Source organism: Camelina sativa, chromosome 18 (assembly GCF_030686135.1).
Source record: "Camelina sativa cultivar CO46 ecotype springtype chromosome 18, ASM3068613v1".
NCBI lineage: Eukaryota > Viridiplantae > Streptophyta > Magnoliopsida > Brassicales > Brassicaceae > Camelina > Camelina sativa.
Window position 1 is genome coordinate 20,252,437 of NC_141897.1, and position 16,731 is coordinate 20,269,167.

The 16,731-nt window shown below is 34.5% G+C and overlaps 3 protein-coding genes across 3 annotated transcripts; 1 reads left to right on the plus strand and 2 right to left on the minus strand.

Annotated features, from left to right (window-relative positions):
• Window positions 1-85: 85 nt before the first annotated feature.
• LOC104762188 (ABC transporter F family member 1) lies at window positions 86-2,977 on the minus strand. Its single transcript, XM_010485431.3, has 5 exons — window positions 2,745-2,977; window positions 2,426-2,651; window positions 1,967-2,251; window positions 1,642-1,876; window positions 86-1,545 (listed from the first exon to the last, which is right to left on the minus strand). The coding sequence occupies exons 2-5, from the start codon at window positions 2,633-2,635 to the stop codon at window positions 488-490; spliced, it is 1,788 nt and encodes a 595-aa protein (XP_010483733.1). The 5' UTR covers window positions 2,636-2,651; window positions 2,745-2,977; the 3' UTR covers window positions 86-487.
• An 8,754-nt stretch (window positions 2,978-11,731) lies between these two features.
• Window positions 11,732-13,647, minus strand: LOC104762189 (heavy metal-associated isoprenylated plant protein 3). The gene is made up of 5 exons (XM_010485433.3): window positions 13,381-13,647; window positions 13,060-13,228; window positions 12,614-12,861; window positions 12,449-12,536; window positions 11,732-12,371 (listed from the first exon to the last, which is right to left on the minus strand). Exons 1-5 carry the CDS (start codon window positions 13,387-13,389, stop codon window positions 11,992-11,994), a joined length of 894 nt encoding a protein of 297 aa, XP_010483735.1. The 5' UTR covers window positions 13,390-13,647; the 3' UTR covers window positions 11,732-11,991.
• A 1,187-nt stretch (window positions 13,648-14,834) lies between these two features.
• On the plus strand, window positions 14,835-16,731 carry LOC147923096 (uncharacterized). The gene is made up of 2 exons (XM_087497909.1): window positions 14,835-16,475; window positions 16,567-16,731. The coding sequence occupies exons 1-2, from the start codon at window positions 14,835-14,837 to the stop codon at window positions 16,729-16,731; spliced, it is 1,806 nt and encodes a 601-aa protein (XP_087354035.1).

Below are 16,731 nucleotides of genomic sequence, written 5' to 3' on the forward strand. Positions count from 1 at the left end.
TACTTTTAAGACCATAACTGATACAAAGATTCCTTCACCAGATTCAACATAGAGATAGAATATTCCAACGAATAAGCGAATATAATTTAGAGAAGATTCTCAATTTAACATATATATAATACGATAATCGTCAACATCTCAGTCTTTAAAGAAAATAAAAAATCCTACAATACCACCAAAAATATTACTCTGTCTCTCTGTTTGGCCTTTTCAAAAAAACGTTCAACAACAATAACAAAAAAGAAAAAAAAGGTGCATATCAATAATGATAATACTAATAATATAGAAAGAATCTCTGACCTCTTAATGCGTAAGAAATGCAGAGATTACTGAGTATGGTTTCTCTCAAGTGTGTGTGGCTTCAGAACTCTCGTTAAAAAAACCATTCCCAAAACCATCAAAAACCAAATCATTCCTCTCTCTCTCGGCATGAATGACCCAATCGAGTCTTCTTCCCAAGAGGAGGAGAGGAGTTGAGTCTCTATCTTCAATCTTCAAGTCCGGCTTTAGCCTTGAGGTGCCTCTTGAAGTCCATAATGTCACCGTTCCATTTAGTTATGCATTGTTTCTCACAAACCCATATCTCATGAGCCACTTGGTTGATCAGCCTGAAGTCGTGACTCACCAGAACCAAACCACCATCCCACTCGTTAAGCGCCTCAGCGAGCGAGTCGATTGTCTCAATATCCAAATGGTTAGTTGGCTCGTCCAACAGAAGCATATTAGGCTGTTTGTAAGCCAACCACGCAAAGATCACTCTGCTCCTTTGTCCATCAGACAGATTCTTCATTGGCATTACTTGTGCCTTACCAGTTAGACCAAATCTACCAATCGCAGCTCTCATCTTCTCCTCCTCGGTACCAGGGAACTCCCTCATCATGTAGAGAAGTGCAGGCAGTTCAAGGTCTAGCTTCTCAGCCAGATGCTGATGGTACTGAGCGATCTTCAAGTGGTTGTGACGTCGCACCATTCCTTCAGTTGGGTGCAATTCACCAGTCATTAGCTTCAAAAGCGTACTCTTTCCAGCTCCATTAGGTCCCACGAGGGCAACTCTCGAGTCCAAGTCGACACCAAAGTCGATGTTTTTGTATATGAGGTAGTCCGGTGTGTACCCAAAAGAGACCTCCACAAACTGTAGCACTGGCGGTGGAAGCTTCCCAACATCAGCAAAACGGAAAACGAGAACGCTGTCTCTGGCAACCTTTTCAGTGAGCCCACCTCTCTCCATCTTCGCCAAAGTTTTCTCCTTACTCTGTGCTTGACGAGCAAGCTTGGCTGAACCGTGACCAAACCGAGCAATGTACTCCTTCATGTGAGAAATCTGCTCCTGCTCCCATCTGTATTGCTTCATCTGGTTCTCTTCTAGTTCAGAACGAGTCTGGCAATACTGATCAAAGTTACCAGTGTAGTACTTGAGCTGCTTGCTTTGCATGTGGATGATGTTAGTACAGACTCCATTCAAGAAATCCTGTGAGTGGGATACCACAACAAGGATGCGGTCAAAATTCTTCAGGCTCTCTTCTAACCAGACACAAGCTTCCAAATCTGTTTCACGAGACAAAATTAGAGGCAGCATTAGAACACGCAATAATAATAAGGAAAACAATCTGAAACAAGTAGAAAAGAAGAAAGACCACCAACCTAAATGATTTGTGGGCTCATCAAGCAAAAGGATAGTTGGCATAATGAAGAGAGCTCTTGCTAATGCAATTCTCATTCTCCAACCACCAGAAAAATCTTTAGTCTTCTTAGCTTGCATCTCCTTGTCGAAACCAAGACCAAACAAAATCTCAGCTGCACGCTTCTCAGCAGTTGCAGCATCCATGGCTTCTAACCTCTCATAGATAGAATCAAGACGCTCGCCGCCTCCATCATCCTGAAGAGAAAAACACATATTAAGAATCCAACACAGAAACAAAGTTCAATAAACCATCTCTAGTCTACTGTTGATTAATATTATACAAACCTGCTCAGCAAGAAGTTCAACTTCCTTCTCCAACCTCAACCTCTCCTCATCACAGCTAACAACAGCCTCAAGGGAAGACATGTCAGTAGCTTCAATCTCATGAGAAAGATGATAGATATCCATGTGGTCAGGGATAGGAATCTCTCTGCGTCCAATTGCAGTTAGAAGAGTGGACTTTCCACAACCATTCAACCCTAGAAGACCATAACGCCTCCCATAGTTAAGCTCCAACATCGAATCGATAATAAGGTCATGACCATGAAACGTCACAGACAATGACTCAATCTGCAAACATATTATAAACAGATTCCATCAAAATCAGGGGATACAAACCAAGTTCGGATTAACTATATCTCAATTTTTACAATCACAGAAGCAAATAATTAAACAGATCTGTTGTTTCTAGTGAATTCACAACAATAGGATAAAAAAAAACACAAGGCATCGATGAGGGCTTACTCGAATATCCCTAGATTGAGGATGGGAACAGAGAACACCGGTACAGGTCCGATCAGAGATTTGAAGAGCTTCGACACCACTGGATAAGCTATCAGCTCCATTGGAGGAAGTAGCGGCGGATTTAGATGAGGCAGCAGCTTTACCACCTCTTTTAGCGGCGGCAGCAGCTTTCTTCTGAGCTGCCTTCTTCTTGCTAGCATCAGACACCATCTTCAAATAAATCTCCCTGAATTATTTAAAAGCAAATCGAGAAAACAAAATCAGAAGACGGAGAACACCATAGAGATCGTCGAATCGAAGAAAAGTGAAGAATTATTACCTGTGAGATTGGGGAGATCTGTAGATCTAGGGTTTTCAGGAGTGTTTCGGCCAAAAAAAAAAATTAGGGTTAATGGTTTGGTTTCTGTTGACGCGAGGCGGAAGAATAGGTTTTTATAGGAGATGATAGTTCTGAGCGTGCCACGTGTACGGCGACACTGAGTTTGCTTTTTTTCTTATATTTCAGTTTGCGTATCAGAATCCAACACACACACACACACACCAACTTTGTACTTCTTCAACTTTGGTCGGTCCCGAATAATATGCTTCTTTTATATGGGCTTTGGAAATTAAATCGAAGCCCAAGGCTTTTTCTTATGTCGTGTTGTTCTCCCAATGCTTCGGCCGACTTGCAACTATAGATAGAGGCCTGTGTTTCGCAAATGTCTTTTCCAGCCTCTCAAGTTTACTTACAAATTACAATTACCAATCTAGTCTTATTCAAAGATGTTTGGTTCATGTAAGCAAGTGTTTATATAGGATTAGATTTTGGGGATATAACTTGGCATATCTTGTTAATTAGGTTGATTTCGGGAAGCGTTTTGGGAGCTATATCATCGACATTTCGTGAGTGGAAACATTGATTATGTTCTTATCATGTTCATATATTTTAATCCTATCTTTTCTTTGATGTATTACGCTTTGGTGCATGCATGTTAGATTCTTAATAATCCTATTTTTGTGGTTGTAGTAACCTTTCTTCACATCATATTTTTGTGGTCTTGCTTTTTTATGCGATGCACAGTCTTGAGAATCCATCCACACGTAGCGGATGTAAATATAGAAATCTCATTCTAATATTGAAGATGGTCATAAAATATGAAAGGTCATGTCCATAAATTCTATCAGCTTTTTTGTGTTCTATTTCATCTTGTAGATATACTGTAGAATGTAGGCATTCACGAGTGTTATAAGTGAGAATAGTTATACTTGTAAACAGAGATGAAAAGCTGATTCTACTATTCGGAAGTTGAAGATCTCCTAGTAGATGGAATGTTCACTCGATGAGATGTATCAGAAGATCTTCATCATTTTCTTTAACTTTGTCATTTTTGTGTGTGTGTGTGTGTGTGTATTGAAACTCCAAATGCCTATAAGAAATTTTTTAAGTTATTTAAAAAAAAAAAAATTGACCGCACATTGCCACATTCACAAAAGCCATAAAGTATTTTCACAGGGTTCGTTTACAAATATAAAAATAAAATAGAATCTGCATGACCATACTTATATCTGAATTCCGTGCCAAAAATTGAATCATTTAGCTAATTTAACTTAAGACGAGTGAAAATAGAGAAAACATACTAAAAAGCTCGAATCAAAGACTTGAGTTATTGACTTGTCACTACAAGAAAATAGTTATATTACAACATTGAAAATTATTGCAATAATTTAATATATCGTTGCAAATCATGATATTGCAACAAAACTGAGACATATTTTGTTTGTTGCTGTTTGGGCGTTGCAAATTTGCATTTATTGCACATATGTTGCAAAGGTTACAATGAACTAACTTCTTGCTATATATGTCGTACTAATGCAACTTAGTATCGTAGTAAATTTATCGCATAATTGTAACACATGTTTGTAACTCTAAATGGTTGCAACTTATTGCCACATAAAACGTGTAACAAATAACATTACAATTTTCCAACAAATTAATTTATTGCTATATGTGTTGTAATATTGTAATGTTATTTATGTAGCAAATTAGTGGTGTAATTACAACGTTTCAGTGCAACTATAAATCATCGTAAATAAAAACTACAAAAAATATGAAACAATTATTGTTCCATTGCATATTCTTAAGACGCAATTCATTTTACAACATTAATTTTAATTGCAGTATTTTGCTATTTCATTTGTTCAGCAAATTAGCTATTAATTTCAAATTTTTTATTTAATTTTTTCCAAAGTAAAATATATATCTTCATGATTAAAGTAAAAGGCATAACTCATTTTATTAGATAATCAAATATTAAAATATTACAGCAATGCATAAATAAAAAATAAGTACACAAATGATGTGAAATAGTTTTTCTAAAATTTTTTATTTCTTCTTATCACAGATGAGGTGTTCTTGATGGGTAAAAACACCTTAATCGGCCGCAATCCCTCGTTGAGCTTAGCCTTCATTTTCCATAAGACTCATCTAAATATATTTGTTAAAAGTAACAAAGTCAGTATATAATAATACAACAAAACTTATACCAATTACGACAAAACTCAATACTAATCAGAACCAATAATAAAATTGCGGGTTAATGGAGAACTGTGTTTACCTTTGGAGAAGAAATGTTGCTTGCTAACGTGTTGTATTGATAGTCAAGCACCTTCTTAAGCTATATATAAGCAAGATAAAATAAAATCGTATCTTTGATACTGAACTAGTAGATTAGACCAAATCTGTTAAAGTATTATTCAAAAATAAAATAAACAAAATAATAACAAGACGAGCCGAAGAGGCCGCAACATTACTTTTATATTCCACGCACAACGTAAATTTGAATTTGTATAGTTATCAAATTATTAAGATAGGTGTGTAACGGTTGTGGGTGAGTAATGAGGACAAATATTAGCTATCATACTGATTATACTTTTTTTTTGGTAATGAAATATTGATTATACTTTATATGTATATAATATATATATATATATATATATATTAGTTTAAAGAAAAGGGAATGTGATTATATATACATATACGTATATGATTATAATGTTTGAGATGTTAAAGAAAATGGCATATTCGGGTGACTAACGTGGACCACTAAAGATGATTAATTGATTATACATATACAATATATGGTTATAGTGTTTGAGATGTCATAAATTTATATTGCTTTTAGATACTAGTATGTTGTAATTCAAATATACAGTGATAAAATCATGACAACTATATTAGTCATAACATTAGTTTAGTGAGGGAAATGTAAACTCTAGTTAAAAACTTATTTTAAAATAAAATAAATTGATTACAGGTTTAGCTTTTATTAATTATCCTTCAAAACTTAAAATGATTTCATTGTTTAAAAAGCAGATAAACACTTATAATTAAAATCCATCATAAGCTTGTTTCAAGTTTATCCATTTCATTTCTACCACTTAATACCTGAAACAACATGAATATAAATAAAACGTTTTTTTAGTAACACTTCATGATTTTCCAAGTATAAGCAAAACGAACAATTGATATATTTAGATGTTAGTTTACCTTCTACAGTTGTTATTGAAACTAACAAAAGAGTTAATTGATTTACGAAGAAGTAACATAGAAGTCCATTCAAAAAAAAAATGTAATATGTATTTATATACATAATTTTTATAAAATATATATGTTGCGAAAGAGTTATAAATTGTTGTAAATACTGTGGTAAAGATGTCTCATATTTTGTCACATGTATATACTAAAATATTCTTGCAAAATAATTACAACTCATAATCGTGAAATATTTATTGTAAATTTTGCAAGACATTTTCGGATGTCACATTAATATTGCTAATTTGTAACGGAAAAACGATACAAAAATTTTGTTGTTATTTTGTAATAAAATTGTAATGAAATTGTGATGTGCATTCATCATTGTAAAAATATAGTAAAATTTATTGTAAAATCTTACCGAATACAATCCTTGCAAAAATATTGTTAGAATAACACAATTTTCTTGTAGTGTGTATATGTCAAGTCAACTTAATTAGTCGTTTGGTCTGGGAGGAAGATTCAACGAAACCGTGTCGATTGGGTTGTGTCTCCGTAGAAAGAAATTGATGTTTTCATATTTGGAAATTCTTTTCCAAGGAAGAAGAAAGTTCGTCGTCCTTATCATCATTCACTCATTGCAAAACAGGTTTGGAAATTAGTGTATGGGAGAAATCAAATCAAATTGAAATTTTCACAAAAGTACCAAAGTAGAGAGAAAAAAATATACGTGAAGGTGAGGAAAGTAAAAAAGCGCAAAGCATTGACTCCTAGAAAGGCTAAATGTCTTTCTCCTTTCCTCTTTTATTTGATTTTATCATTTTATTCATTTCATTGTGGTGGACCTCATTATCATCACCTCCTTGTGCAAGAAGGTGTTGTTGTGAATAGAGCCTACGTTTTCAATACTTATGTCTATACACATTGGTCTATGTTACTACGAAATCATGATAGTTGGACCGATCATTTGAATGAATCCAATAGACTGATATTAATTTCTGTTTGGCCACAGCATTGACACATGATGGATGATAAATCCTAAAATATTACTCAATTTTCTGAAATGTGAGTTTGAGGGCAAATTGCAAATACTGTTATGCGTTTTTTTATTCCATAACTAAAATGGCCATTAGATGGAACTTAGTAAACTTTTATGTTTTCATAGTCCACCAAATCCTAAGATCTATATGGTCCAACAAATAGTACTAAACTCAAGGTCTATGAGCCATTTGAAAGACATATCATATAAGAGAAAACTCATACTGAAGTTTTAAAAATAGACATACCAAATAACTTTTCTACAAAGCCATAAGTAATTTCTTTATTGTCAGTTAAACCATTATTAGTATATATACATATCAAAGGACAACAACACTCAAACGAAAATTCATCAAGACGTAAGTTGCATTCTGTCCAAATGTATATGGAGACAAATCTTATACACTAAATAATATGAGATTTAATCAAAATTTATATTTATAGTATATATTAGCATCACTGCAGCATGCAATGTGTACTTTCTTTTAATCCTTGTTAGTTGCTTATGAGATGATAATCTTTAAACATGTAGCTTAATACAGATATGCTTCAAGCAAAGACCTCATGTGCTGAAAACTTCTGGTTCTTGATCAATCCACTTGTTGGTACCTCAAATAAATTAGAGCAATTTTGGTAGATGACTATGAAATAAAAATAAATTAAGTAACTAACCTTATGTCAGATTTCTTTGCAAACTAACTCTTTTGAAAGTGGGGTTAAGGTGAAATAAATACCAAAATATCCTTTAGAGTTATGGTAATTACCAAACTATATATTTGTGGAGAAAGAAACAAAGAGAAAAAAAAAAACAATCCAGATGAGAAACATAAAAATAGCAGCGGTGGAGAAGATCAGACTGGTGATACTGTCTGTGGTAGTGTTTGCGGTGGTGGATATGAAACATGTGAAAGAGGTTAGAACTCATGTGATTCTACGAAATAACATGATATATTGAAAAAATATTTCTGTTGGTCGTACAAAATTGTTAAAATTCATGTGATTATATGAAATAACATGATATATTGACAAAATATATATGTTGGTTGTGTAGAATTGCTAAAACTCATGTGATTATGTGAAATAACATAATATATGGAGAAATATGTGTGTTGACTATGTAAAATTGTTAAAACTCACTTGATTATGTAAAATAACATGATACACGGACAAAAATATCATGTGATTTTCTTTCATAACATGAAATAATTATAGGTGTTTTGAAAGTCAGATCTTATTTCACATGTTACATCAGTGAGTGGTGGAGAAATCCAACGAGAAGAGGAAACAGAGAATGGACTATGGATAAGAGAAGGAGAGATTCTATAGAAAAAAAAAATTAGAGGTAAGAGATCTAATGAGAGGGAAAAAAGGATATAGAAGAAAAAAAATGTTAAATTTGATGGTGGTGATAACAAGGAATTGAAAGAGAAAATTGAAAAGAATTGTACAGTTTATAGATCTGGTGGTAAGTGACCGTGGGAGAAAAAAAAAAGGTGAACAGAGAGGAGAGAAGGAAAAGAAAATTAATAAAAAAATAAAGAGGGAGAGCTACGTAATTTCAAGTGTATGACCAACATACATGCTCGATGGTTAGTTTATTAATTATTTTTCAATTATATGAGTATCTATTATATATACTCTAATAAATTAAACGGAAAATCGGGTTAAAAGTATATGAATATATATACCTAAAAAAGGAAAAATCCCTTAAAAAGTTAGTTTGGGTTCGAACTCTCCCAATAAAATACCTAAAAAGAAAACTGTAAATGAATATATATGTGTATAGGTTATATGTAGCTTGGTTTTGGTAAAATTAAGTATAGTAATATAATTGTTTGCATAGTACTGCATGTAAAAATAATGTATATGAATAAAGTGCATTATGAAAACAACAAATTATATATGCATGTAATAAAGAATCCTCGAATATTCTGGTCACATTTTCGTTTTATTTTTTTTTTGTTTTATACGAATTATGATGTGAATTGAAAAATCTGTAACACTTTCCAATGTATTTTTTTCTTCTTTATATTTTTTACCTTTTTCTTTATCTTTTTTGTTTCTTCTCCTTTTATCTTTTATCTTTTTTTTTCTTTCTTTCTTTTATGGTCTTTTGGTCCACTTTTCTTGGCATACCCTAATAAAAGCCCACGTGGTAAGAACCAACGACAATCATCAAGCCTATGTAAAGAAAAAAAACAAAGGGAATCATTTTGATCCCTAATCTATTTTAAGATTATCTTAACTAACCATTTGAATATTTTAATATATTTTAGGCATTGCATTAACCAAAATGTATAACGAAGAAAGACCTCTTGTCTTGCAACTAACTTAAATTATTGATAAGAAAGATGTAAATGAGGAAAAATCATGTGTCTTCCTCGTAAACTAGTTTCTTATTTGTCGAGCAAACTCTCCCTATATCGACAAACAATAATTGATTTAGTGAGTTCTATAACATTATTTTCTTGCTTACCATTTATATTTAATCTATAGATTTTTAAAAGTTCTTTCTTACACCTCTCCGATTACACAAATTAACCATAGTATAAATAGTGTGAACGAATCTTAAAAATGTGGTTATCTTTCTTATTAAAATATTTACGACGGCAAAATAAAAATTAGCAATGGGGATTCGTAAATCGAATGAGTAGTTCTATTCTACGAAACCACCACTATTCTTGTTTCCCGTTCAATATCAAATTAAAAATTACAATGCACTGTAAAATACAAATAAAGTTTCTTATCAAGTTTTTTTCTACAACTATAGCTAAATTAACGGATAAACTTTATATTTTTGTAAAGTGAAAAAGGTTTCCTACAAGCAAAAAAAAATATTCCAGTAAATATTTTATTTGTAAGAAAAAGGATAAAGAGAATGAAATTTATAAGCGTGTTAAAAGCTTTATTAGTTTACCTTTATGTGATTTATTTTTAAATCCTTTAGTTTCCTCGAACTCGAATGTAACTTTCCTAGAAAGACATATATGAAGTATGATGATGAAGCATCATGATGATGCATGAAGCACCCCGCATCATGATCCCAAATTCTCAACACATGTTCATGCATGTATTATTAACTAAATTAATATTGAATGAGATGTCGCATCAAACGCACATGCACAATAAAAACATGAATACGACGACTATCTTGATGTTAATTTTAAAAAATTAATGACTATTTTTTCTACAAGAAATAAATAAATAAATTTTTGGCATTACGTTACCATAAAAGAGTAAAAGGAAATAAAGAGTAATGCGAGCATTGATGTCATGGGTTGGCATTCACTATATGTTGACTTGCTAGTCCACTTCGCTAACATATAACTAAAACTTCTCTTTTTGACCAAAACAATGCTTGCTAATTTAATTTTGACTTTCACCTGTAGTTCAACACTACCAACCCTGTATTAACTTCAAATGTAGGTGTATGCTAAATGCCTAAATCTATAAATGTACTTGTAGATGAATCGGCTTAAAACATGTTTAATAAGAAGAGGCTAAGAGCTGAAAACGAATGAGATTTTTTGTCCTTTTCTTTTGCAACAACACTCTTTTAAAAAGAGAGTTTCATATCCATAATTAGGTAGTTGCTTTTTTATATATATATATAGTTTGTTTCTTCCATTAGGCAAAAGATTCGATTCATATATCCTACCTCCACCGTTGATTTCATATAGTAATAAAAATCAGTGTTTTTACATGTAATATAATAATACTATGAAGTACTATGATGTATTAAGTATATTAAAATGATGGATTCAAATGTGTCAAAGAAACAAAGGAATAATAATAATAATATATTGAAACAGTTACAACTTACAAGACGGGAGAGGCCGAGAGGGCATGAAGCAGAGGAGGACAAGAGAGGACTCCCATCCAACTGGCTCAAAGTTTCGTAGAGACACCTAACCTAATAACGACACTTCTTTCTTCACTACACTTTACTTTATCACCAACTTTTTTTTCTCTTATCACCAACTTGAAAATCAAATTTGAAAAAAAATGATTATAGTTTTTGATCTTTAACATTAATCAGGAAATAAAGAGTAGAGTGGGCAAAGATTTTGTTTGTAAATTTTGGTAAAGTTTTAGTATTTATAAATGTATACATAAATGATTAAATGTGTAGTAATTGTTAAAAAAACCAAAAAAAAGAAACAAAAAGGAAAAATAAGTATGTGATTGAGACGAGAGAGATTTCCAATCAAGTGAGTGAGTGAGTGGTGGGAAGAGAAGAAACTACGTAAGCTAAAATTTATTACAACAAAGGAAAAATAAAAAAGAGACGAGAGTAGTTTATGTAATTATGCATTTATTATGTACTTTTTTTTGACTAAGCATTTATGAGACATTCACCACTTCGCTTTATAATTTTTAAATTGGAAGCAAAGGAGCCGGAGGTATCCGTATTGTTGTCTCCATTACTCTGTAAACTCTTCTTGGTAAAGAAAACAAAAAAAACTGTGCACTGTACGATAGTACATAAACACGCAAGACACTACTTGTTTGTTGTATATAAAAACGCTTGGGATGTTTTATAGCTAAATGTGGTGATTAGTACAGCGAAACAATAAGAGTTAAGTATGCATTTCATCAGTTTACTTGAACATCATAGTTTTTTAGTCTTTTATTAGTATATCAAATTTAGACAAATGTAATACATCTTTGGCATTTTAGATTTAATTTGACAACCACAACAACTCATAAATTAAAGCAGAATAATGAATAAAAAGCAAGTACGTACGATCAAATTAACTAATCTTTTAATTTTTTTTTATTATCAATTAAAATAACAGTAGACAAAAGGAAAAATATTGAAAATCTCTTTATAGGATATATTTGCATGTTTTAACTTCAGTAATTAAATATGCCCAGCTAGATAAAAAAAAAAAAAAAAAAACCAAAACTGAAACCGTAAGAGAATCTCAAAAGACGAAAATACCCCAAAGATTATAACCATATTTACAAACTCTACCACCAACTTCTTCTTCTCTCATAAGCCGCCGCCGCTTCACATAACGACACACGCGTTTGGATTCTCATCGCTAAAAATCTGTGGCGCGTGGGCTTGAATCGGGTATCCATAAGGCCCACCTGGATAATACCCGTACCCGTAAGCAGGCTGAGCCGCCATATACTCCATCATATTCACTCCCTCTCCGCCTCCTTTATTACCGGACTTCTCTTTTCCATCACCGTCTCCGCCACCTCCACCTCCTCCTTTCTTCTTTTCAGCAGCTTCGTTACCATTCTCTTTATCTTTCTTCGGTGGCACAATCTCCACCGGACGTTTCAGCTTCTCACTCAAACTCTCAACAAGCTTCTTCACATCCATTGTTCCTTTAACCGTCGCCAAGTTCTTCTCTTTGTCCATTGTCAAACCATTAACACCTGCGTTTCACAGAGCATTAGCAAAGCGAGAGAGAGACCAAAACAGAGAAAACAAAAAAGGAAGAAAGAAAACGAACCTTTGGTTTTAGTGACAGTCTTTTGGATTTTACCAATACAACCTTGACAATGGAAGTTCAGCTTCAGTACCGCCGTTGTTACCGGAGGCTATAATCAAAAACAAAAACACTTACTCAACATTACTGAAACATTTGAGAATCAGATGAGATTTAGATTTTGGTTACCTCTTTGGGTTTTTTCTCATTGTTGTTGTTGTTGTTGTCTGCTTTCTTCTTCTCCTCTGGTTTGTTATTGTTGTCATCGTCGTTTTTGTTTTTGTTGTCTTTGTCTTTCTCCTTTTTGGGTTGAGGAGAAACCAAATCGACTTTTTTCTTTGTCTTCTCTTCAAGTTTCTCCCTCAGTTTAGCCGGATCTAAAGCTCCGGTCACCGTTAGTTTCCCTGTCGCCGACTCCGATTTCACAGTCTCAACGCCTAAAAAGACACTTTTTTATATATGTTAAAACAAAATCAAACCAAAAAGATAGGAACTTTTTCGAAAAATCAAGTAACAAGTTCCGTGGAATAAAGATTGTTACAGCGTTCTGAATATGAAAAAATTGGAACTTTTAACAGAAATCGAAGTGGGGATATGAGAGAAGATGTTGAAGAAGAAAAAAAAAAAAATCGAACCTTGGAAAGAGCGAACACATTTGACGATTCGGGAAGCGCAACCTTCACAATGCATGTCAACCTTCAAAACGACAGTGACGGACGCCGTTTCGTTCTTCTTCTTGTTTCCGCCGTCATTGTTATCTCCACCTTTCTTCTTGTTGTTGTTGTTGTCTCCGTCGTTCTTCTTCTGCTTAGAAACAAAACAGAGTGAGCAAATGAAACCCATTTATTTTTTTTAAAAACCTGATTTTTATTTTTTTCAAGGGAGAAAACAAAAATAAAAAAAACGAGAGAAGAAGGAAGATTCAAGAAGGTTGAGAAAAGATTTGACTCAGTTACCTCGCCCATGGTGATGATTTGATGACTCAGTTGTTGTTGTTAGTCAGAGAGAGAGAGAGAGAGAGAGAGAGAGAGAGAGAGAGAGAGAGAGAGAGTAGTGGGATGAGGATTGAGGAGGAAGTGGGTAGAGACTGAGTCGGAGGAAATGGGAGAGAAAGATGAAACCTTTCGTTTGTATTTATACTCACCAACTTTTTTTTTTGGAGTCGGTTATGGTTTTATGATGATGATGAATGTTGAATGAGTAATGATGGACCATTTCATTATGTATGTTGTATGTGTCTATGATGATGTTATTACATACGCTTTTTTTGTTTGTTTGTTTGATTTGGTCATTTCGGCGAATATGCGACGGTCGACTATATTCATTAGTATGCATTTTTTGAAAATAAAATCATACAACTTTTTCCATCAAATAACGATGATGTAAAAAATTTAAAAGGAAAATATCGTAAATATGCAAATTTTCATTTTAGTCTTGTTTTACCAAAATCACATTATTGAAAAAGTGTCATAATCCTTTTAATTTTTTTTTTATATCACAATGTTGGAAAAAGTGTCTTGTGATATATAGTTTTCTCCATGTAAAACTATATGATGTGATATGCCTAAATCAATGGACTGTAATTTTGTAACTTAAGAATGGATGAAAAAAGTAGACGAAACGGATTTTATTGGACATCATAAAAAAAGATTCCTAAAACCAAAATCATGGGCCTTGTAGAGTCTAGCTAGAGAGGTACCCAATTTTTATCTTCCTTCTACGTAGGTTCTTTAGGGCCTCAATAGCCCAATTCAAAAACTGAAATTACATATAGTTGTATGTGTGTTGGGGTGTTCCTTCTTGTTATTTATATAGAGACTCAATACAAAACCAGAGTGGATTTATATAAACCGTTGAAGTTTATCAAATTAATTTTGTAAGAACACGTTTTCAGATTTTCACTGAGAAGAAGATATATGATGTTGTTAATTTTATTTTATAGATGGTTTAGGAGAATTGGTTGCAATGTAACGATTGGGTATTTGAAAGGAAGTACAACGACAAATCTCACCAATACGACAATATGCCACAAACCTATTTTTTCTTAAACAATGCTCTCTACATATTTGACTACATTCCTCTGGAATATAATATTTGGCAAGGCTTCCAAAATGCACATATGGTGGATTTTGGGGGCTCTGATAGAATATTGTCAAATATTTTCCGTTATTCACTTTACATGTCTGTTAATATCCTAATTATAGGATCCCTGATTTTGTGTAATTTGTTACTTTATCTCTGTAACGATTCTGGCTATATATCGCCATGTATATTCTTCAATAGAGGGAGGTGAATTGACCAACTTTCATGGTATCAGAGCACAGCTCTTGATCCTCTCCTTCTCCATTTCCGATTTCTTCTTTCTCTTTTCTTTTTTCTCTTCTAATTCTTTCTTCTGTGATTCTTTCTCATGGCTGCTGCCAATAACAACAACGTTGAAAGATGTTTTGGTGTTACCAACATCAAACATCACATTCCGGTGGTTCTCGATCTTGATCAACACAACTACGATGCGTGGAGAGAGCTTCTCCTCACCCACTGTATGGCGTTTGACGTTGCAGGCCACCTCGATGGCACTCTCCTCCCGACGAATGATGCTGATGCCGCATGGAGAAAGAGAGACGGACTGGTGAAACTCTGGCTTTACGGGACAATGACTCAGCCTCTCTTCAAATCGACCTTCAAGACTGGTGGCTCTGCACGTGACCTATGGCTGCGCGTTGAAAACGAATTTCGCAACAACAAGGAGGCTCGTGCCATTGAACTCGATAATCAACTCCGCACTCTGCAGATCGGTGACCTTTCTGTGCGTGAGTACAGTCAAAAGATGAAGGAGACGTCGGATCTTCTCTCCAACGTTGATGCTCCAGTCAGCGAACGTACTCTTGTCATGTATCTTATCAACGGATTGAATGAAAAGTTTGATAACATCATCAATGTTATCAAACACAAAGAACCATTCCCAAGTTTTGCCTCCGCTAAGTCTATGCTCGAATGGGAAGAAACACGCATCCACAAATCCACCCACGCCGCTGCTGCTCACAAAGATACTGCGTCTTCTTCCTCTGCCCTCACTGCAACCACTCAATCTCACGCCTCTGCTGATCAGTCTCGCCAGCCACGCTATCACAACAACAATCGCGGAAGAGGACGTTTTAACAATCGTGGAAGAGGAGGCCGTGTCAACAACTACAACAACCGCCAGAATTGGAACTCACAGCCTCGCTGGCCATCGGCTTCTCCATTTCTCTACTGGCCTCAGTATCCGATGTGGCCACCACAAATGCATCCTCAGTTTGCAGCTCCCTCTGCTCCGCCTCAGCCTCCCCAGGCCAACCTGATCGAGTTTCCGCCGATGCTGCTTCCTCAAGCCTACACTTCGGAGACCCTACCAGACGCGAGCTCTTCGAACTGGTACATGGACTCAGGTGCTTCGGCTCACCTTGCTGCAAATCCAGGTATCCTCCAATCTAATTTTAAGCCTAGCACCCATTGTTCAGTCATAGTCGGTAACGGTTCCGCAATCCCAGTTTCATCCACCGGTTCCACAACCATTAAAACCATTTCCCGACCTCTCACCCTCAAAAATGTGCTAGTAACTCCCGACATCGTTAAAAACTTAATCTCAGTTCGTCAATTTACTAGAGATAATTGGTGTTCGGTTGAGTTTGATCCTTTTGGTTTTGTTGTGAAGGATCTTCAAAGTCGGAAGCCACTAATCCGATGTGAGAGCTCCGGTGATCTCTACTCCTTTCCTGCTTCTTTCAATAAAACGCCGGCTACATCAACGGCTCTCTTAGCTTCCACCCCTGACTTATGGCACAAGCGTCTTGGCCACATCAACCACTCCTCTCTTCAAACTATTTTTTCTTCCAATCCATCTTTATGTAATAAAGGCCAACTCTCTACGTCTTGTGAACCTTGTCATTTTGGGAAATCTATAAAATTGCCTTTTCATCCTTCTCACTCTCACGTTACTTCAGCTTTCGAGATTGTCCACTCAGATTTATGGACATCTCCAATCCCTAGCATCAATGGCTGTCGTTATTATGTTCTCTTTCTCGACCAATTCACACACTATCTCTGGGTCTATCCTCTTAGAAGGAAAAGTGAAGTTTTCTCTAAATTCCTGCATTTTTCAGCTATTGTCAAAAACCAATTCAACACAACAATCCAAAATCTTCAATGTGACAATGGCACAGAATATAACAATAACGACTTTCACAGCCACTTCGCTGAGCATGGAATCTTGTTTCGCTTCTCATGCCCACACACTTCTCAACAAAATGGGAAGAGTGAACGCATGA